Source organism: Papaver somniferum, chromosome 3 (assembly GCF_003573695.1).
Source record: "Papaver somniferum cultivar HN1 chromosome 3, ASM357369v1, whole genome shotgun sequence".
NCBI classification, from domain to species: Eukaryota; Viridiplantae; Streptophyta; class Magnoliopsida; order Ranunculales; family Papaveraceae; genus Papaver; species Papaver somniferum.
The window spans coordinates 156,928,818-156,952,551 of NC_039360.1; the positions used below are offsets into that span (position 1 = coordinate 156,928,818).

At 37.6% G+C, this 23,734-nt stretch overlaps 2 protein-coding genes across 2 annotated transcripts; both read right to left on the minus strand.

Moving 5' to 3' along the window:
* Window positions 1-4,164: 4,164 nt before the first annotated feature.
* LOC113357735 lies at window positions 4,165-6,983 on the minus strand. Its single transcript, XM_026601184.1, has 3 exons — window positions 6,039-6,983; window positions 4,871-5,305; window positions 4,165-4,472 (listed from the first exon to the last, which is right to left on the minus strand). The coding sequence occupies exons 1-3, from the start codon at window positions 6,640-6,642 to the stop codon at window positions 4,288-4,290; spliced, it is 1,224 nt and encodes a 407-aa protein (XP_026456969.1). The 5' UTR covers window positions 6,643-6,983; the 3' UTR covers window positions 4,165-4,287.
* A 13,708-nt stretch (window positions 6,984-20,691) lies between these two features.
* LOC113357736 lies at window positions 20,692-23,510 on the minus strand. The gene is made up of 3 exons (XM_026601185.1): window positions 22,566-23,510; window positions 21,398-21,832; window positions 20,692-20,999 (listed from the first exon to the last, which is right to left on the minus strand). Exons 1-3 carry the CDS (start codon window positions 23,167-23,169, stop codon window positions 20,815-20,817), a joined length of 1,224 nt encoding a protein of 407 aa, XP_026456970.1. The 5' UTR covers window positions 23,170-23,510; the 3' UTR covers window positions 20,692-20,814.
* Window positions 23,511-23,734: the final 224 nt, after the last annotated feature.

Consider the following 23,734-nt stretch of genomic DNA (forward strand, 5'->3'; position numbering starts at 1 on the left):
TGAGGGAAATAATAATTATGAAAACAAGGGATTACAAAGTGTGGGACCGGCCATGACTAGGGAATGAACGGCCGGCTAGGTATCCCGGGTCCCGTGACACTTTCCCTTATTATTAATTTTTCATCTTTTAGGAAAATATGGAGAAACCGTGAGTTTTGCTCAAACAAGGAAAGTTGCTTGAATGAAGGAGTTCTCATGAGATCATGAAAATAATAAAATAAAAAAATAAATAAAGGAAGAAGCGTGGGGGACCGGGTCTATTTTATTTTTTATTATTATTTTCTCTCTCCTATTTTGTGTACTGGCTTGAATCGCGTCATTTGTAGGTGGTATACACTAGATGTTCAAATTCTTAAAAGACATCAGTGTGCTTGAAAATGCACAGACATGACCACATATTTGTTCATTTTTATACTTCAATAGACTTTCTATTCCCTCTAGCTGCCTTGGGAATTCTTGTGGCCAATTTTTTTCTCCTATGGGACCTATAAACCAACAGTCAAAGATGGCCGGCATCATCTCTTAGCCCGTGGTGTTTCATGTGAAGCCCATGTTGGCTTGCCTGTAGTTGCTTAGGTCGGTCTTCCTGGCTTAGCCGTGTTTGACATTTGCTTTATCATAATGGATTGGGCACTTAATTCAGAGCTCCAAAGATTCCATTCTGATGTTGGTGGGTAACAAAAAACCAAATATAAGCTCTTTGATTTGATTTGATTATGTCGGCATTCATTTATCTAAAGAATGTGTATTTGATTTGGCCATTGAAAGAAAATGAAAAGAATTTTATGTTGCTTCTTTTTTTTCCGTTCAAAAAACGGAGAAAAAGAAAAGAAAAGAAAAGAAAAGAAAAGAAAAGAAAATGAAATGAAATAATATAGAATCTTATCTCTCGTTTGTCTATATTTTTGAATGCTCGTTCGTGCATTTGGGTGCTCGTTCATGCATCATCGTTGAGTACACTTGCACCATTTTCTTGGGGCTTACTCGGTGATAGTCCAGACGCCCGATTGTTGAGTAATTATTACTAATTCATGAAATTCAGCGGAGAACGATTCATGAAACGGAGTAATAATTATGAATTGTGCATCTATTACTAATCCATAAATCCAGTCGGGGAATTCAGGGAACGGAGTAATGAGATATAAGAGATTATTTTCTAGGAATTCAGTGGATGAATGTCATGATAGAATTAATCTATTTGCAGAATCGATATATGAGATAATTGAAGCATCATATTCGTTCTGAAGGGTGCATAGTCAGGGAACAACGTGCAGCGTCGACGTCCTGAAGGCGTTAAGCCCTGTAATAAACAATTATGTCTAGAGAGCCGCCTGAATCTATACACGGTCTCTCTACATAGTCAGGGAACAATGTGCAACGTCGACGTCCTGAAGGCGTTAATCCCTCTAACAAACAATTATGTCTAGAGAACCGCTCAATTGTTATTCTATGTAGAGGTGGGTCTCTCTCTGTAGTCAGGAACAACGTGCAGCGTCGACGTCTTGAAGGTTTTAAGCTTCTAACAAACAATTATGTCTAGAGAACCTCCCAATTATTTGACTCTACATAGAGGTCATGATGAAATGCGCAACATCGAACGCTCATCCGGGGAGGCCTTTCGAGAAACATATTCATCATGGCTCTGAGAGGAACACTCACTCAGTCAGAGATCGTGAAAAGGTTCACGGATCATAAAATATGAATCCTCACATGCGTTCCTGAAGCCCGGTCAGAAACATGCAGTATCATGATTTTACGATTTTGACCTTTGTCGAAAATCCACCATCAACACCAGCAAAACTTGGTAAAATCATCAATGATATTAACATAATATTTGAATCCATTAACTGAAACAACGGGTGCAGGACCCCATACATCCATGTGTAACAGTTGTAGCGGTGCAGTAGTAGATGACATTGACATATAGAAAGGTTTCTTATGACTTCTACATACTTGACACTCAGTACAAGTAAGAGTTTTATATGGAAAGTTTAAAATCCTAGCTAGCCTACTAAGAGATTGGAAAGATTGATGAGTTAATCTCCTATGCCATGTTGTTGAAGAAGCTTTATTGCAAGAAAAAGTTGTAGTTGTCAGTGGAGATGTAATGTTCCCATGTAGAGGGTAAAGCCCATTCTCACTAAGACCTTGAAAGAGGATATATCCTGAGTTCACATCCTTAACAGAAAAATCTTTTGAAGTAAATGTCACAGAACAATTGTTGTCTCTAGTAAACTTATGAACTGAAATCAAGTTTTGAGAAGCTATAGGAACATGAAGAATATTCTTTAAAGGTAAATTTTTGATTTGGTACTGAAACAATAGAAGTGCCAGTTTTGTTTATTCTCATACCTTCACCATTAGTTGTGGTTATAGTGTCATTGCTTCTAAAAATAGAAGTTGAAGCAATGTTTGAAGCATATGCAGTTAAATGATGTGTTGCACTAGAAACTATATACCAAGGATTCTGACCCATAACATTTGCTGAGGCAAGCATAGATTGTAGATTACTTGAAGGATTTCTTCCTTGATAAGAAAAGTTAATTATATTCCAACACTCATCAGCAGCATGTCCATATTCCTGACAAATCTGACATGTTGGTCTCTCACCAGAAGAAATTGAATTGAAAGAAGAAGGTCTAGCCATAGAAGTAGGATAAGAAATATTTGATGGTGGAGAAGGAAGTATACCAGTACCTCTACCAAAACCTCTACCAGGATTTGTACCACGACCTCCTCTAGAAAAACCCCTTGAATTGCATCTGCCATTGTTATTACTAGAAGCATAAAAAACTCTATTTGTGGACTCAGCTGATGAACTAACAATCTTAATATTGATAACTAACTCTTCACTGAGTAGTAAATTGTGTAATTATAGACCTGTAACAGGTGGATTTCTAATCCTCACAGATGTAGCAAAAGAACTAAAATCAACATTCAATCCACCCAGGTAACAACAACAATTTGATCATCAGAAATAATAGATCCATCAACAGCTAATTAATCAATAATGATCTTGATTTCATTACCATATGCAGAAGCAAATGAATTTCCTTTCTTTACATTCATCTACTTGGTGTGTAATTGAATAGCATGAGTAGAAGAAATTCTAGCAAAACGATCAGATATAGCTTTCCATAACTCGAAAGAATAAGAAGTTGCACAAGCAAAGTATGAGATGACACTGTCATAGATTGTTGAGTGTATCCACATCATGATAGTTGAATCTTCATCCATCCAATCAGTATATAATGGATTTTCAATTCCATTATTAGCGTTTGCACGAGTTGTATATTGAATTGGGCATTCACAAAATCCATCAAGATACTTCATGATCTTGAATTTACGAATAACAGGAAGCATCAAAGCTTTCCAGATGAGAAAATTATCATCCTTGAGTTTTAATTGGACAATACTAGTGAGTTGTTTGATTGGAATTTTAGAAATTGAGTGGGTTAACTAAACAATCTTACTAGGGTTAGCATAACAGACTATACATGCATCTAGTTGATCACCAACTTGAATGTTATGAACAGTAGACAAACAAGATAAATCCATATCATGATCTACTAAATCATTACGTTTAAGATTTAATAACTCACCATTAAGCTCTGACGAATCATCTGGTCGACTTGAATTTCTTCTTCCTTAGAAACATGATTTACTTCGTCTGTTTGAGAAGTAGTCTTCATCTCTTCCTCACCAATTGATGTCGCGAGAATCATATAGTAATGTTTTTAGTTGAAGATGAATCCTCTTGAGTCGATGATGAAATCTGCTTTATAGCCATGTGTAATCTTACCGATAATTTTAGCAATAACAATCTCCAATTCTTCGAGATCCTTCATTATTTGTTTTTTATCTTTTCTGGTAAGTTTTCACATTGTTTTAAAAAGAATAGAAATTAGGTTTTTTTTTTTTTTTCTTTTTTAACTTTGGGGTTTGAGTTGCGGATGCGATGCCTAGGATCAAATTTTAGATGAAAAACCAAAACTCTTGGCTCGAATTTTAGATGAGAACCTAAAACTCTTGGCTCTGACACCAACTAATATAGAACGATAAGAAAGAAGAATGATAAGAAAGAAGAATGCATTACGGAGATTGCTGGGATGTGAAGGAAGAAAGAGATGCGAAATAGACGAAATTAATCAAAGAGAAAGAAAAGATAAAAGAGAATTCGTGTTAAACGAATAACAAGATTGATAAATAATATGATTGATAAAAGATTGTATCCTAGAGACAAACCCTATGCCTGTTTATATAGGCTTCTACATAAAACAAAGCGATTCACAACTTTGTTGCTTTGGGAATCTCAGTACTCTGTGAAGAACTGCTTGGCAACACTCCTTTTGAAGTCGGCTGATAATAAGACCATGCCAGCGCTGCAGAGCCAAGTGCAATGGTGACACCAATTGAACTCCAAATCCACCTTTGCCTTCTTTTCCTTCTTTGTCTGTCATGACGCGCCATCTCTGCAAATGGGATCGAAGAAACATCAAAAATAGCTAAAGGATGGTGGGGCATAATATACAAAACTTCAAGATCATTAGGTAAAAAAGGACGACCGCAACAGTTTACAGGGGAATTCATCTTACTGCAGCAGTCAACATAATTGTAAATGCAGAAGGTACGGCCATGGTATGAGTTTAGGTGCATCTATACCAAGTTTGTGTAAACATGAAACTTGGGGTATATAATGGCCAACAGATGGGAGCATATATGTGGCTTAGGCATTTATTCACAACAGAAAAAGAACACTACATATTTTAGGAAAATCTAGCAAATCAAAGAAGAAAAAAAGAACAAAAAAAAACAATGGCAAATAAAAAGGATAAGATTAACAGTGTACTGAAATTCAGCATTAACTTACCCATAGCTTCTTGGTTCCTGTTAGACATCTCAGAGTTCATCGTTTCATAGTAATGTAGTCGGTCTATCAACCGAGCAATCTCAAAGTTCTTTGACTCGACCAAAGACTCCATCTCCTTCTCGACTTCTGCCTTGGCAACCCCCCTACCAACGGCATCAGCCACAAACCTTGCAACAGAAACTTGGTGACACACGTCTTCAGCAATATCACTTTTTGGCCCTCCATCTTCCACTACAATAGCTGACGCAGACGGAAGAATTACACCTAAAGCAGATAGCTTTTCTCTGAGGCTTTCCCACTGCCTTTCCATGCTATTGAAAGCATCCTCCGCTGGCTTTCGCCTCTCTATCTCCATCAACAAATTCACTCTGATTTCACGCACCTCAGAATCTAAATCACGCATGGAAGACTGTAGGCTACCCGCACTAGAAAGTTCTGCAGGAAGTAGGTAACACAAGTCAGCCTTCCCACATTGTACATCCAATGATTGCAAGCAAAAAAATATCAAGTTATCCAACTTATATGGTGCATTCAACTCAAAAAACTAAAAAGGATCAGCGAAAGCACTATACAATATTTCCTGGAAACTTCTAGTTCAAATAAACTTGGTGCAAGCATTACACAATCAATAAGTTTAGGCTCAATAACATGCTAAGCGGAAGATACTTGTTTAATGTTTAAAGCATTTACCCTAACCATTAAAAATTGCACCGCGTTCAAATCTTAGCTGCTAATATGAAGCACAAACACCAATTGTTGTCTTAGTTATCAGTATAGTGAGACACCATTCGCGAATCACAGCTTTCTCAGATTATATCATCCAAAAGAGCGATGGGTCAAACAGGTTTGGTACTCCCCATAAAAGTGAAAATAGAACTATAACAGTAGCCATCTACTTCAATCAAATAAACCAATATACGCTTTTCATGAGAATTACCCAGCGCCATTATGTGACCGACCTCATCTTTCAGCTAATCTAACTGTATTCAAACCCGAAGCAACTCATATTACTCAAGATTGTCAAATAGAAGAACATGTTCCGTAGAATAAACCAGCAAGCATATCAGGTAAAGCTACCACAAAATTTCTTGATGAACTAGTCCATAGTCCATAATAAAATTAATTCTATAAAAGAACCAAAAAGTTGAGTAACCAGAAATCATGTTACCTTCACAAGCATCATAGTATTCGGCCGTCGTTGTAGACATCTTAAAAGAACGCTCACCCCAAGCATTCTCTTCAGCTTCAGTATTACTGGTATAACTCATTGATTCTTGAGGATCAAAGAAATCATCACTTACAATTTCCTTGTCCAATTCATTACAATTTTCCCTATTTACATCATTCCAGCTACTCTTTCTTTCACCACTAACATCATTTTCTTCACCCGATTCATCATTCAGATTACTGGTTTTCCCACCAATCTCATCAACTTTCTCGGATATATCTGTAAGCTTATTAGTAATTTCCAATACAGAAACATCTCCAAGAGAATGTGTAGCCTGCAGCAAACCAGACCTCCTATCTTCAATCTTGTCCTCTACTGCTCGCTCTAACACCTCACTTTGAGAATGACTTTTTTGTAAATTTACTCCTCGACGTTTATGGTTAACAACATACGGCGAAGGAAGTAAAGAAAATGGTGATTCAGGTAATGACGAAGTGGTTTCTGGGGTTTTATACAGAGATGGTGAAACCTGTGATTTCAATTTTGATTTTGCAGCTCCTGATTCTAAAAATCTATCTAATGTTACCGCTGAAAAAGTAGACATCGTATATAAACCCTCAAATCCTTTCACGTATTCAATAAGCTTCGACAAGAAACCCTAAATTAGACTAGAAAAAATTGAAGAAAAATTACAACAAGATTATAGATATTGTTTCAGGTTCATACCTAACAAACAGAACATCAGGTTGAAGACAGACAGATAAAATACAACGATAGTTTCTTGTGGGATGGGCTTAAATAGGAACCTTGAATCTTTGAGGATTGGAGAAGAAGATAACAAAGTTTGTTGATTAATTCATCATGTTTTTTGGATTGTCTGAATTAAGCGGCGTTTTCTATCTTTAAAAACCGCCATTAGTTCGAATCAGTCTATTATACCCTTATATCGCTTTGGTATTTGGTCACTATTATAAGTAAAGGCCAATGTTGCAAAGCATATGTGTTTGGTGATTTACTAAGTCATATAAACTATAAAGGCTATTTTTAGGTAGAAATTGGTTTAGCTGCTAACTAGATTTGTGCACGTGCTACACACGGGACATTTTTTTCTCTTAATTTGGTGTGTATGGTGCTTCGCCTTGCCTCGTCTCGGCGCATTTTTGATTTAGTGAGCGCGGCGCTTTGCCCCGCACCGTGGCGGTGGATTTTTGATTTGGCCTGGCGGTGCATTTTATATTTGGTGAGCGCGGGCTTCGTCCCGCTCCTGACGATGCATTTTTTATTTGGTGAGCACGGGGATTCGCCCCGCCCCGTGACGGTGCATTTCTGGTCTGATGTGCACGAAGCTTCGCCGCGCCCCGTGACGATGTATTTTTGATTTGGTGCGGTAGAGCAAATACATTAAATAGGTGAAGAATATGTGTATATTTTATTTACTTTTTCCTTTTATTTTCGCGGAAAAAATATGAATTTTTGTCCCTTTATATATTAATTTGGAAAAAAGAATCCAAATATGGTAGTGTTGATGGTGGTTTTTAGCTTAGGGTTAAATAAAAATAGGATAAATAATAATAAAATAATAAAACAAAGGGTGTGTGGGACCGGCTAGTGTCCCGGTCCCACAAGTTTTCATAATTTTATTTTATTTTATTATTATATGATGATTTGTGCAAAAAATACCATGAAATCAAGGAGTTTTTTCATGAAATTAGAGAAATAATAATAATAATAATAATAAAATAATAAGGAACCGTGGGGTGTGGGGCCGGCTGGGACCAAGGCATGGCCGGTTGTCCAATGGTCATGCCCCACACTCCTTTCCTTAATTTTATATTACTTGTTATGGACTTATGGAAGTACCATGAAACCGAGGAGCTTCCTCGAGACGAAGGAGATTTGATCAGATGAGAGAATTTTCATCAAATCATGGAAAATAATAAAAATGTACTAAAAATATAAAACTGGCGTGGAACTAACCACGACACGTTCGGTAGGTCGTGTGTCCGTGTTCCCAGCACCTTGGTCAATATTTTTATTTATTTATTTATTATTTTCTTCCCTATTTTGCATAGGTTCATCGTTTCGTCGTATTCTGAAATACTCGTTCGTGCGGTGACTGTTTGTGTATCGTCGTTGAATACACTTTCACCATTTGAATCGGGGCTTACTTAAAGGTAGCTCAGACGCCCGGTTGTTGATTATTTATTACTAATTGTGGAATTCGGTGGAGGATAATTCACAAAACTGAGTAATAAGATGTTTATTATTAATTCATAAGATCAGCTGAGGAATCGACTACGAATTCAGAATAATAAAGTGAGCATTACCATTCCATGGGATCGTAGATTCGACCATAGAATCAGAGTAATTAAGATTTATCTATTACCATTTATGAGACCATTTGTGGATTCGATCATGAAAACAGAGTAATGAGATAATATAGTTATTGCTATTCTATGAGATCAAGCCGTGGATTCGATCATAGAATCAGAACAATTGTTTATTGCCATTCCACGAGACTAGTCGTGGATTCGACCATGGAATAAGAGCAATTTTTATTGCCATTCCATGGGACCAGTCGTGGATTCGACCATGGAATAAGAGCAATAATAGATTATTCTGGGAATTCAGTAGTGAATGTCACGGCAAAATTAATCTTAATTAGGAATAATTAACTTTGTGGCTCTATACTAGCAGAGCAAGCTGTCTAGGAGCATTAATTATCCCGATATGAGCTTTTCGGTAAGTCATATCCTTTATATAGTCAGGGTAAACTCGTTGTTTGTTCCTGAAGACGTTATCGCTCTATACTAGCAGAGCAAGATGTCTAGGAGCCGTCCATCTCGTGATACTATATAGAAATAATCATTGAAAGTGTTCAGTATTCATGAGATATGCCGTTGTCCAGTCGTGAGACTACATATCTACATGTACTCTGAGAGAAAGTACTCTCCGTTGAGAATTCGATGAGAGACCCGTGTCTCAATACTCACGTCTGATTGCTGGATCAGAGCTTCGTATAATTATGAGTTTACGATTTTATCCCTTGTCGAAATCCACCATCTACACCATGTAATTAGGATCGTGAAACCAATGTTCGTTGTTGCTCCAGATGATTGCTCCATCAAGTATTGAAGGACTCCATCTTCCTCAACCAACAACTCATGAGTCCAACGATGAAGATAAAGCTGATGTAAGTATTCTTTTGTATAATAAATCATGATACTTCTTGAATAAAACAATAATGATTGTTGCTGATATATCCAGGAGGAGATTTTCCGTGGAAAACCAACATGACCATGTTGTTCATTCGTCTTCGAATGGTGGTGAGAAAGAGAACCTTCAAGAATCGGGACCAAATGAAAGTAATGGTGCTCCCAATGTTGATGCCGACCATATTAATCCTTCGAACAATTTGGAAACCCCTCAAGTAAGTATCCATTTTGTATTCTCTTTATAGAAGTATAATATTGCTGATTTGTGAATGAATGAAAGAATGAGAATCCATACGAACAAATGAAATTTTTTAGTGAAATACGTCATCAGAAAATTTCAGAACTCAGTCTTTTAGTAAAAATGTTGTAGAATCTTCGTCCGATGTCGAAATTTCGCGATCTACCCATGTTATCTCATGCCCAGGAAATTTCCAAGCTTTTTTAAAAACTATTTTTGAGTTTTGAGCACGTTTAGGGGATGAAATCGGCGAAACAGTATACTTCTAGGAGACCTTCAGAAATTTTTCAGCTGGCATGTAGTCCAATGTTTTGGCCACATCTCTTCGCTCGTTTATCCAATTGCTATGATATTTTGATATGTTGTAGGGAAAATCATACGAAGAGAATATTATATAACTAAACCTTAGATTCCTTACCAATTTCTCCCAGTTCGTCGTCTTATACAGGGCAGTGTAAAATCTCTTCAGACGAGCTAGTTGAAAAACGTGTTTTTATGGCTTCATACCATTTGCTCATGTCTTGAACATATAGTAAAGAAATTAGATAGCGTTATTTCACTTACATGCTGGATTTGATGATTTTCTTTTGATTTTCATGCTTGGAGCGTCCTAATCCGGTGTAATCTTCATATTAGGCGTCAAAAGTCGAAGTAGAGAATGACGGAGCCAATGATGATTCAAATCATATGGTGAATCGAGTTGATGATGCTACCATCTATGCACCTCAATTCCATGAAAATGTTTCTACTGAAGTTGTCGAGGAGAATGAAGCTCAAATCATCATCACTTCAGAGGTAGAAGAAACCGGACCCAGAATGGAAGAAACCGCTCCAACAATAGAAGAAACTGTTCCTACAACTGCTGAAGTTGTTCTGATAATTGAGAACCACATACTAGTGCATGAATACCCTAATGCATGGATTGTTTGTGATCCTCCATTCGTTGAGTTACTGCCATATCACATATCAGTTGGTGGATTTAGCGTTCCCATAAGGTATGTTGTTATGTATGAGAAATTGTGGAAAATGTATAGTCACATTGTTGTCTCCAAGGACCCAAAACGTAGTTTCTTCTTGAAAATGCAAGTAGGAACAATCTTGCGTGTCATATATGATATACGAACCATGGATAGAATTAATGTTACTCAAGATGTACTCTTTAATTGGGAGCACAACTTGAAGAAATATGAAGAACTTGGTTTCAACTTGAAGTGGCTTCGTCAGAGGATCAACACCATCAAGGATGCAGTAGAGAACAATATACCTTTTACCAGTGATGCTGTGGTGGAGAAAATGGCCAGGATCACTGAATTGACGGAAAAGCTGGAGTTGGAAAAAGCAGCCTTGTAAGTCTTGGAGAATGCAGAGAAGCAGAAATCTTAATTTGTCGGCTTCCTTTAGTTTTCCTTACCATAATTTCTTGAACTTTGAACTTCTGAGAGATGTGAGGTTTTATTTTGGTTTTGATTTTTTTATTGGTTTTGAATAAGTGAGTGATTGAGGATTTTCTTTTGGAATTGATAGAGATTTTCTTAAAATAAAAGAACTTTGATAAATTGTTGAATTCAAATACTGGATGGAAGTGTTGCAAACGTTTTGGAGGAATTGAAAATACATGTGAAAGAAAATCCTAAAATGCAAATATTGGGTGTTTCAAGTGTTCGTGTTTTGAACATAAAAACAGCCCAGGACACTGAATGTCTCAGGCATAAAAGTCTTTGAGCCAATTCTCCTGTATCACTGGTATAATTGTCTTGCTCTTCATGTAAACCAATTTGTAGTATCCTCCAACCACGTACTTAGCAATCATAAAAGGCTCTTCCCAGTTAGAACTCCTTGTGGAATGGAGATTACGTTTGGTTGCCTTGAAAACTAAATCCCATTCATATAATTTGTTAGGCTTGGTTGCTCGTGCGCTGAATATCTTCTGTTGGTTTGGAATTCCTTGTATAGTGGGATTCCCCGTTTGTGGAGATTTCCAATGCTGCGGCACATGTGGACACTCGTGCAAGGGAGAATATTTAGGATATTGATTGTTGTGTTCGGTCATTATTCCAGCAATGACCATATCAATGAGACGCTGAATTAGGAGAGGCTCGGCGTCCAACCACTTGGTGAAATGTTGCTGAGGCGAGACTAACCACTCATAATGTTTGGGGATAGCTTGGTTATGAGTAAAATTGAGTCCCCGGACCAGGGTAGCATATTTGAAAGTTGATAATATGGACGCACGAGAAGGAACAAGACTTGCCTGAGTACGGAATCTTTTAACGAAATCATGTGCGCTCTCTTTAGGTTTTTGTTTAAGTGCTATCAAGTCTTAATCTTTCCCTAGATGTTCGAATGATGGATCTTCCTCTATTTCTTCGGAATCAGAGATTTCTTCAACAGAGAAATATGCAACTGAAGGTGTTGTAGTTACCTTTCTAGTATGAATCCACGTCCGTCCGAGGATTATGTCATATCCTGGATCTTCTCTGATTATATGAAATTTGGTTTCCGCCCAGGTTGAACCAACTTTCATCTTGAGAAAGATGTAACCAGACGCGTCTCTGGATATTCCTTCGTGATATCTGACTGAGACGGGAGCATGAGTGGCTTCTTGTCGAGTGATGCCTGCAGATCTGAGAGTTTTCAAAAGGATGATATTGACAGCAGTGCCAACATAGACCAACGCTCGCTTGAATTCATTCCCTTTGATATTGACTGTGGTGAGCAGTCCTCAGTCATACATTTCTTTTTCAGTGACCGCGGGCTCAGGGAGCGTTTCTGGAATGGACAGTCGTTTACCGAATACGATATGGTTCAAATCCGCAAACATTTTCATCCTTTGATCCATTCACAGATAAAGCAATTCGCAGACATGCTCGATCAATGATTGAACTGCTTCTTTGACTGGTTGTTCAGAGTGTGTGAAGGTTCTGATTGGGATAGGATTCTTGTGTACTCCTTCAGTCCCCAGTTCTTCTGAATCGACCTTTTCTTTGAATATGCGTTTCAAAGTTCTGCAATAGCTTGTTGGGTAACTGACATACCTATGAAAGAGACAGTAGCATGGATTTTCTATTTCTTCCTCTGTTGGCTCTCTTCTGACGGGTGGTAGTTTGATCGCACCATCTTGAATCCAGACTTCCAACAGCTCGATCACTCCTTAAATGGGGAAAGGAAATTCTAGTTCTTCCTGGTCATTCTGTTGACGCTGAGCCGGTGGTTGTGCATTCCTGGTCTGGTTGTCCTTCCTTGGTGTTTTTGTAGGATGGGACGTTGGAGGAGCATTCTTATGACGTTGGAGGAGCATTCTTGTGTGTGATTGATCACAAGAGATTCAAGTAGTTGTGTGCAGGTGTTTATTGAAGATCTAAGAATATTTGAAGACAAAGAAGAGATAGAAGATTTCTGACTTGGTTATATAAATATTTGGTATGCACAATACTTGTTTCGGTAAAAGAGGATCCAACTATAATCGATTTATCCTTGTGGTATTTTGATTGAATAGTTTTGTAGATCGGCATCAATACGTTTCCTTGGGATTAAAGGTATTGATTGCAAAATCTTAACGATTACCTTTTGGTGATTGAACATAAGATAGATCTTGGAACCTGACAAAGGAGTTTATGTTAAGATAAACTGAAGAGCCTTTGTCCAACTCATATCACTTGGTTGAAGAGAGTTGATACCAAACAGATTTGTTGTTCCTTTACTGTTTGGAATACGAACCAAAATAATTGGTCCAAGTACGTGACTTGTTTACAGGTCGGAGGCTTGGGAATACAGACGGAACTAGGTGAACTATATGTTTAGATGCTTGGTCTCAACTATAAGAAGTTGGTTTATTTTGTATAGCGGCTTAATCCTGAGAATATTCAATTCTGGATAAGGTCCCGGGGTTTTCTGCATTTGCGGTTTTCCTCGTTAACAAAATCTTGTTGTGTCATTTGCTTTAAATTTCCCTATTATAATTGTTTTATTATAATTAAAGTAAATTACACAAATGTTAATTCCTATTTACTTGATAAGAAATCCTATTGTGTTTGGTTAAGTCCGAATCTTTGTATCAAGTAAACATACTTCGTTGTTGTATTGTCTCGATCTCGTATCCATAGACAATCACACGAAGTGTGAACCGATTTGTTTTATTGTCTCGACTCATTCCATAGACAATCACTTTAAGAGAAAGGACTTATAGGAAGGAAAAGTTTTAGCTTGAGGTATATTTGGGTGCCCTCGCCTTTTCAGTCATTATACCAGATGTATGCTCGGCCTATCAGAGATTTAGATAATTCCTTCAGACGGATAACATAGTTGTGTTCGTTCTCTCCTAGTGCCTCCAGGAATAGAGAGACGTGTTCTCGAGCGTTCCCTGTTTCTTTGTACAGTGTGAACGTTGGGGAAGTGTAGTCCTTCGGGAGAGGAGTTCTTTGTGTAGCAGCAGGATATGGAGGTTGATGACGATGAAAAAATGGTGTTTTGTCTTTTACTCGATCCTCCATGAAGCGTTCCAGGTCCACACGGGTGATGGAGCCTGCAGGTTCCTTCGTTGGTGGGTTATCCGCAACCTTGTGGACTTCATCATCGTCATACTACATGGATTGGAGTGACCTCAGGATCAGCAGTCGTCTCTTTGGCCTTTACCTTCTCCTGAGTTTTCTCTGACATCTTTTCAGTGAGAGTTTTGAGATAATTGCATAGCTCTTTCTGTGTTGCATCCATGTCAATCTGATTTTTGGCGAGAGTCTCTTGCACCTTCATAAGATCATCTATGGTAGGCGGATTTTCTCTTATTTCTTCGGGAGAGCGGCCGAACAGGGGATGGTCTCCAATATTTTTTGAGGAGGAGTGGTATCACCAGTACCGATGTTGGAAGCAGGGGTAGTTTCTGGAGTACCGCCGTTGTTGCTAGTGTTATCGTTGTTTGTGTTAGGATTTGTAACTGAACCTGACCTAAGATCAACCATTTTGTGAAAGTTGAGATTGCAACCGAGAGATTAATCTCCCAGTGTGGTCGCCAATCTGTAGATGGGGAAAAACGATTTGCTGGTTTTTTAGGAAAGTGAAGAGATGAGGGTTCGGACGAGACTCCTCAACCGAGCAAAATGCTTAACCTCACACAGATGCACTGCACGGGAGTTATTTGAGTTCGAGAGATCAATCTGTAGGACCCCGACCTAAACCAAGTCAATGGACGTTCAAGAGTCAATTCGATCACAAAGAGGGAGATGGGTTGATCTGTAGGAGGGAAACTGAGAATTGTGGGATCAATGATGATCAAGGATTGTGGATGTGTTGAAGGTTTCTGCAAGTATGTGAACTGTGTAAATAAGTTTTGATCGAGGCAATTGTTCTGTACAGAAGAATGTTGTTCTCATTCATTGATTTTATACTTATTTATATTGTCAGAATAGTGAACACATTGATCCCAGTAAGTGTGATGGTTTCTTGAGTGAAAGAGTGGGAAAGTAGGATATCGTGGCAAAATCAGTTCCATGTCGTGTGGATACTTGGTTGATCGTCCAACCACTACTTTGGTAACTCCCTCAACCGCTTGCACGACTTACTCACATTTCTCATTGTGGATGAACACACATGCTGTAGGCCGCGAGACCAAAACCCTAATTGATATCCCCCATGTGACGTGATTGATATCTCACGAACGTGGAGTCTGCAAAGAAGACGTGTATTTGATTAGTCAGTCGTTGACTTTATTAGACAGTGAGTCTAAGTTTTGTTGAATTGAGCATGATTAACGAATGCTCGGTGATTCATGGATTGAGAAAATATTGTAAATTCGATGAATTGTTGAATATTTAGTTGAATTAATATTCAACAGAATATTGATAGTTACATGCATTTGAGTGAGTATTGCTCATTCGAAAAAATACTGAATATTGATAGTTGGATCAATTTTCGAGCAACTAAGCAAGTATTGCTCAATTCGACAAATTACTGAATATTGATAGTTGGATCAATATTCGATCAACTGAGCAAGTATTGCTCAATTCGATAAATTACTGAATATTGATAGTTGGATCAATATTCAGCAACTGAGCAAGTATTGCTCAATTCGATAAATTACTGAATATTGATAGTTGGATCAGTATTCGAGCAATTGAGCAAGTATTGCTCATTCGATGAATTATCGGTAACGTGACCCAATAAAATATTAATCAAAATATTGGTAGCCTACCAAATATTATATAATTAATCCAGATGTTGATTGTTGGGTGAGCATAAATTTATTAGTGTTTGAAATTTCTCAAATAATGATTTGCAGAGCATTTGTTCGAAACCCTGATTTTGATCAATTGTTCATCAATTGATGATTTATTGAAAATAGGCCATTGAGTGAAGGAGTGACCTGCTACATGGGATGAAGGACGACCATGTAGCACCCAAGTGCTCGAGTGAGCGTGCACTAAAGTCCTTGGTTGACTGGTTGGTGATTGGTGAAAGGATGATTAAATGCTGGTTTAAAACCTAATAGTGCTCGTCTGAGCATTAGGTGATAAAACCTAATTATAGAGAAGCGAGGGACCGGCAAAGGGAGCATAGAACCGTCCCTTGGTGGTGTGGGACCAGCTGACGGTCGATTGAGCAAATTCCAAGTTGGTTGGAAAGAGTTTGGACCCAATATGAGCAATTGAGCAAATTAGGTCAGAATTATAAAGATGTGTGGGACCGGCTCCTTGCAAGCCTTAGGGCCGACCTTGGTCGGTCAAGGAAGCATGCCCGTGTCACCATAATGTCCGTGTCTCAGTGCTGGGAGTTTTGGTATTTTCTGGTGTGCGTTTGAGCAATTTTTGGGATTTTCAGAAAAGTTTGATCTTTGACTAAAATTCTTGATTTTTGCTCGAATGAGCAAGTAGAGCTTTGCTCGTTTGATCAATATTTTGAGGATATTAAAATAATAATATTTAATATTTTACGTGAATAGCCTAGTCGGTCATGTGACCATTTGACTTTTTGGCTTTTTCATGGTTTGAGCAATATTTGAGAAAATATGAAGAAATCAAGGTTTTTGCTCAAACGGATGAGTTTCATGAGATGAGGGAAATAATAATTATGAAAACAAGGGATTACAAAGTGTGGGACCGGCCATGACTAGGGAATGAACGGCCGGCTAGGTATCCCGGGTCCCGTGACACTTTCCCTTATTATTAATTTTTCATCTTTTAGGAAAATATGGAGAAACCGTGAGTTTTGCTCAAACAAGGAAAGTTGCTTGAATGAAGGAGTTCTCATGAGATCATGAAAATAATAAAATAAAAAAATAAATAAAGGAAGAAGCGTGGGGGACCGGGTCTATTTTATTTTTTATTATTATTTTCTCTCTCCTATTTTGTGTACTGGCTTGAATCGCGTCATTTGTAGGTGGTATACACTAGATGTTCAAATTCTTAAAAGACATCAGTGTACTTGAAAATGCACAGACATGACCACATATTTGTTCATTTTTATACTTCAATAGACTTTCTATTCCCTCTAGCTGCCTTGGGAATTCTTGTGGCCAATTTTTTTCTCCTATGGGACCTATAAACCAACAGTCAAAGATGGCCGGCATCATCTCTTAGCCCGTGGTGTTTCATGTGAAGCCCATGTTGGCTTGCCTGTAGTTGCTTAGGTCGGTCTTCCTGGCTTAGCCGTGTTTGACATTTGCTTTATCATAATGGATTGGGCACTTAATTCAGAGCTCCAAAGATTCCATTCTGATGTTGGTGGGTAACAAAAAACCAAATATAAGCTCTTTGATTTGATTTGATTATGTCGGCATTCATTTATCTAAAGAATGTGTATTTGATTTGGCCATTGAAAGAAAATGAAAAGAATTTTATGTTGCTTCTTTTTTTTCCGTTCAAAAAACGGAGAAAAAGAAAAGAAAAGAAAAGAAAAGAAAAGAAAATGAAATGAAATAATATAGAATCTTATCTCTCGTTTGTCTATATTTTTGAATGCTCGTTCGTGCATTTGGGTGCTCGTTCATGCATCATCGTTGAGTACACTTGCACCATTTTCTTGGGGCTTACTCGGTGATAGTCCAGACGCCCGATTGTTGAGTAATTATTACTAATTCATGAAATTCAGCGGAGAACGATTCATGAAACGGAGTAATAATTATGAATTGTGCATCTATTACTAATCCATAAATCCAGTCGGGGAATTCAGGGAACGGAGTAATGAGATATAAGAGATTATTTTCTAGGAATTCAGTGGATGAATGTCATGATAGAATTAATCTATTTGCAGAATCGATATATGAGATAATTGAAGCATCATATTCGTTCTGAAGGGTGCATAGTCAGGGAACAACGTGCAGCGTCGACGTCCTGAAGGCGTTAAGCCCTGTAATAAACAATTATGTCTAGAGAGCCGCCTGAATCTATACACGGTCTCTCTACATAGTCAGGGAACAATGTGCAACGTCGACGTCCTGAAGGCGTTAATCCCTCTAACAAACAATTATGTCTAGAGAACCGCTCAATTGTTATTCTATGTAGAGGTGGGTCTCTCTCTGTAGTCAGGAACAACGTGCAGCGTCGACGTCTTGAAGGTTTTAAGCTTCTAACAAACAATTATGTCTAGAGAACCTCCCAATTATTTGACTCTACATAGAGGTCATGATGAAATGCGCAACATCGAACGCTCATCCGGGGAGGCCTTTCGAGAAACATATTCATCATGGCTCTGAGAGGAACACTCACTCAGTCAGAGATCGTGAAAAGGTTCACGGATCATAAAATATGAATCCTCACATGCGTTCCTGAAGCCCGGTCAGAAACATGCAGTATCATGATTTTACGATTTTGACCTTTGTCGAAAATCCACCATCAACACCAGCAAAACTTGGTAAAATCATCAATGATATTAACATAATATTTGAATCCATTAACTGAAACAACGGGTGCAGGACCCCATACATCCATGTGTAACAGTTGTAGCGGTGCAGTAGTAGATGACATTGACATATAGAAAGGTTTCTTATGACTTCTACATACTTGACACTCAGTACAAGTAAGAGTTTTATATGGAAAGTTTAAAATCCTAGCTAGCCTACTAAGAGATTGGAAAGATTGATGAGTTAATCTCCTATGCCATGTTGTTGAAGAAGCTTTATTGCAAGAAAAAGTTGTAGTTGTCAGTGGAGATGTAATGTTCCCATGTAGAGGGTAAAGCCCATTCTCACTAAGACCTTGAAAGAGGATATATCCTGAGTTCACATCCTTAACAGAAAAATCTTTTGAAGTAAATGTCACAGAACAATTGTTGTCTCTAGTAAACTTATGAACTGAAATCAAGTTTTGAGAAGCTATAGGAACATGAAGAATATTCTTTAAAGGTAAATTTTTGATTTGGTACTGAAACAATAGAAGTGCCAGTTTTGTTTATTCTCATACCTTCACCATTAGTTGTGGTTATAGTGTCATTGCTTCTAAAAATAGAAGTTGAAGCAATGTTTGAAGCATATGCAGTTAAATGATGTGTTGCACTAGAAACTATATACCAAGGATTCTGACCCATAACATTTGCTGAGGCAAGCATAGATTGTAGATTACTTGAAGGATTTCTTCCTTGATAAGAAAAGTTAATTATATTCCAACACTCATCAGCAGCATGTCCATATTCCTGACAAATCTGACATGTTGGTCTCTCACCAGAAGAAATTGAATTGAAAGAAGAAGGTCTAGCCATAGAAGTAGGATAAGAAATATTTGATGGTGGAGAAGGAAGTATACCAGTACCTCTACCAAAACCTCTACCAGGATTTGTACCACGACCTCCTCTAGAAAAACCCCTTGAATTGCATCTGCCATTGTTATTACTAGAAGCAAAAAACTCTATTTGTGGACTCAGCTGATGAACTAACAATCTTAATATTGATAACTAACTCTTCACTGAGTAGTAAATTGTGTAATTATAGACCTGTAACAGGTGGATTTCTAATCCTCACAGATGTAGCAAAAGAACTAAAATCAACATTCAATCCACCCAGGTAACAACAACAATTTGATCATCAGAAATAATAGATCCATCAACAGCTAATTAATCAATAATGATCTTGATTTCATTACCATATGCAGAAGCAAATGAATTTCCTTTCTTTACATTCATCTACTTGGTGTGTAATTGAATAGCATGAGTAGAAGAAATTCTAGCAAAACGATCAGATATAGCTTTCCATAACTCGAAAGAATAAGAAGTTGCACAAGCAAAGTATGAGATGACACTGTCATAGATTGTTGAGTGTATCCACATCATGATAGTTGAATCTTCATCCATCCAATCAGTATATAATGGATTTTCAATTCCATTATTAGCGTTTGCACGAGTTGTATATTGAATTGGGCATTCACAAAATCCATCAAGATACTTCATGATCTTGAATTTACGAATAACAGGAAGCATCAAAGCTTTCCAGATGAGAAAATTATCATCCTTGAGTTTTAATTGGACAATACTAGTGAGTTGTTTGATTGGAATTTTAGAAATTGAGTGGGTTAACTAAACAATCTTACTAGGGTTAGCATAACAGACTATACATGCATCTAGTTGATCACCAACTTGAATGTTATGAACAGTAGACAAACAAGATAAATCCATATCATGATCTACTAAATCATTACGTTTAAGATTTAATAACTCACCATTAAGCTCTGACGAATCATCTGGTCGACTTGAATTTCTTCTTCCTTAGAAACATGATTTACTTCGTCTGTTTGAGAAGTAGTCTTCATCTCTTCCTCACCAATTGATGTCGCGAGAATCATATAGTAATGTTTTTAGTTGAAGATGAATCCTCTTGAGTCGATGATGAAATCTGCTTTATAGCCAATGTGTAATCTTACCGATAATTTTAGCAATAACAATCTCCAATTCTTCGAGATCCTTCATTATTTGTTTTTTATCTTTTCTGGTAAGTTTTCACATTGTTTTAAAAAGAATAGAAATTAGGTTTTTTTTTTTTTTTCTTTTTTAACTTTGGGGTTTGAGTTGCGGATGCGATGCCTAGGATCAAATTTTAGATGAAAAACCAAAACTCTTGGCTCGAATTTTAGATGAGAACCTAAAACTCTTGGCTCTGACACCAACTAATATAGAACGATAAGAAAGAAGAATGATAAGAAAGAAGAATGCATTACGGAGATTGCTGGGATGTGAAGGAAGAAAGAGATGCGAAATAGACGAAATTAATCAAAGAGAAAGAAAAGATAAAAGAGAATTCGTGTTAAACGAATAACAAGATTGATAAATAATATGATTGATAAAAGATTGTATCCTAGAGACAAACCCTATGCCTGTTTATATAGGCTTCTACATAAAACAAAGCGATTCACAACTTTGTTGCTTTGGGAATCTCAGTACTCTGTGAAGAACTGCTTGGCAACACTCCTTTTGAAGTCGGCTGATAATAAGACCATGCCAGCGCTGCAGAGCCAAGTGCAATGGTGACACCAATTGAACTCCAAATCCACCTTTGCCTTCTTTTCCTTCTTTGTCTGTCATGACGCGCCATCTCTGCAAATGGGATCGAAGAAACATCAAAAATAGCTAAAGGATGGTGGGGCATAATATACAAAACTTCAAGATCATTAGGTAAAAAAGGACGACCGCAACAGTTTACAGGGGAATTCATCTTACTGCAGCAGTCAACATAATTGTAAATGCAGAAGGTACGGCCATGGTATGAGTTTAGGTGCATCTATACCAAGTTTGTGTAAACATGAAACTTGGGGTATATAATGGCCAACAGATGGGAGCATATATGTGGCTTAGGCATTTATTCACAACAGAAAAAGAACACTACATATTTTAGGAAAATCTAGCAAATCAAAGAAGAAAAAAAGAACAAAAAAAAACAATGGCAAATAAAAAGGATAAGATTAACAGTGTACTGAAATTCAGCATTAACTTACCCATAGCTTCTTGGTTCCTGTTAGACATCTCAGAGTTCATCGTTTCATAGTAATGTAGTCGGTCTATCAACCGAGCAATCTCAAAGTTCTTTGACTCGACCAAAGACTCCATCTCCTTCTCGACTTCTGCCTTGGCAACCCCCCTACCAACGGCATCAGCCACAAACCTTGCAACAGAAACTTGGTGACACACGTCTTCAGCAATATCACTTTTTGGCCCTCCATCTTCCACTACAATAGCTGACGCAGACGGAAGAATTACACCTAAAGCAGATAGCTTTTCTCTGAGGCTTTCCCACTGCCTTTCCATGCTATTGAAAGCATCCTCCGCTCGCTTTCGCCTCTCTATCTCCATCAACAAATTCACTCTGATTTCACGCACCTCAGAATCTAAATCACGCATGGAAGACTGTAGGCTACCCGCACTAGAAAGTTCTGCAGGAAGTAGGTAACACAAGTCAGCCTTCCCACATTGTACATCCAATGATTGCAAGCAAAAAAATATCAAGTTATCCAACTTATATGGTGCATTCAACTCAAAAAACTAAAAAGGATCAGCGAAAGCACTATACAATATTTCCTGGAAACTTCTAGTTCAAATAAACTTGGTGCAAGCATTACACAATCAATAAGTTTAGGCTCAATAACATGCTAAGCGGAAGATACTTGTTTAATGTTTAAAGCATTTACCCTGACCATTAAAAATTGCACCGCGTTCAAATCTTAGCTGCTAATATGAAGCACAAACACCAATTGTTGTCTTAGTTATCAGTATAGTGAGACACCATTCGCGAATCACAGCTTTCTCAGATTATATCATCCAAAAGAGCGATGGGTCAAACAGGTTTGGTACTCCCCATAAAAGTGAAAATAGAACTATAACAGTAGCCATCTACTTCAATCAAATAAACCAATATACGCTTTTCATGAGAATTACCCAGCGCCATTATGTGACCGACCTCATCTTTCAGCTAATCTAACTGTATTCAAACCCGAAGCAACTCATATTACTCAAGATTGTCAAATAGAAGAACATGTTCCGTAGAATAAACCAGCAAGCATATCAGGTAAAGCTACCACAAAATTTCTTGATGAACTAGTCCATAGTCCATAATAAAATTAATTCTATAAAAGAACCAAAAAGTTGAGTAACCAGAAATCATGTTACCTTCACAAGCATCATAGTATTCGGCCGTCGTTGTAGACATCTTAAAAGAACGCTCACCCCAAGCATTCTCTTCAGCGTCAGTATTACTGGTATAACTCATTGATTCTTGAGGATCAAAGAAATCATCACTTACAATTTCCTTGTCCAATTCATTACAATTTTCCCTATTTACATCATTCCAGCTACTCTTTCTTTCACCACTAACATCATTTTCTTCACCCGATTCATCATTCAGATTACTGGTTTTCCCACCAATCTCATCAACTTCCTCGGATATATCTGTAAGCTTATTAGTAATTTCCAATACAGAAACATCTCCAAGAGAATGTGTAGCCTGCAGCAAACCAGACCTCCTATCTTCAATCTTGTCCTCTACTGCTCGCTCTAACACCTCACTTTGAGAATGACTTTTTTGTAAATTTACTCCTCGACGTTTATGGTTAACAACATACGGCGAAGGAAGTAAAGAAAATGGTGATTCAGGTAATGACGAAGTGGTTTCTGGGGTTTTATACAGAGATGGTGAAACCTGTGATTTCAATTTTGATTTTGCAGCTCCTGATTCTAAAAATCTATCTAATGTTACCGCTGAAAAAGTAGACATCGTATATAAACCCTCAAATCCTTTCACGTATTCAATAAGCTTCGACAAGAAACCCTAAATTAGACTAGAAAAAATTGAAGAAAAATTACAACAAGATTATGGATATTGTTTCAGGTTCATACCTAACAAACAGAACATCAGGTTGAAGACAGACAGATAAAATACAACGATAGTTTCTTGTGGGATGGGCTTAAATAGGAACCTTGAATCTTTGAGGATTGGAGAAGAAGATAACAAAGTTTGTTGATTAATTCATCATGTTTTTTGGATTGTCTGAATTAAGCGGCGTTTTCTATCTTTAAAAACCGCCATTAGTTCGAATCAGTCTATTATACCCTTATATCGCTTTGGTATTTGGTCACTATTATAAGTAAAGGCCAATGTTGCAAAGCATATGTGTTTGGTGATTTACTAAGTCATATAAACTATAAAGGCTATTTTTAGGTAGAAATTGGTTTAGCTGCTAACTAGATTTGTGCACGTGCTACACACGGGACATTTTTTTCTCTTAATTTGGTGTGTATGGTGCTTCGCCTTGCCTCGTCTCGGCGCATTTTTGATTTAG

Coding starts and splice junctions, on each gene's coding strand:
- LOC113357736 (XM_026601185.1), bottom strand. CDS start 23,169: ATGTCTACTTTTTCAGCGGTAACATTAGATAGATTTTTAGAATCAGGA. Junction 21,833..22,565: donor ATACTATGATGCTTGTGAAG/GTAACATGATTT, acceptor TACTTCCTGCAG/AACTTTCTAGTGCGGGTAGC. Junction 21,000..21,397: donor CAGGAACCAAGAAGCTATGG/GTAAGTTAATGC, acceptor TCCCATTTGCAG/AGATGGCGCGTCATGACAGA.
- LOC113357735 (XM_026601184.1), bottom strand. CDS start 6,642: ATGTCTACTTTTTCAGCGGTAACATTAGATAGATTTTTAGAATCAGGA. Junction 5,306..6,038: donor ATACTATGATGCTTGTGAAG/GTAACATGATTT, acceptor TACTTCCTGCAG/AACTTTCTAGTGCGGGTAGC. Junction 4,473..4,870: donor CAGGAACCAAGAAGCTATGG/GTAAGTTAATGC, acceptor TCCCATTTGCAG/AGATGGCGCGTCATGACAGA.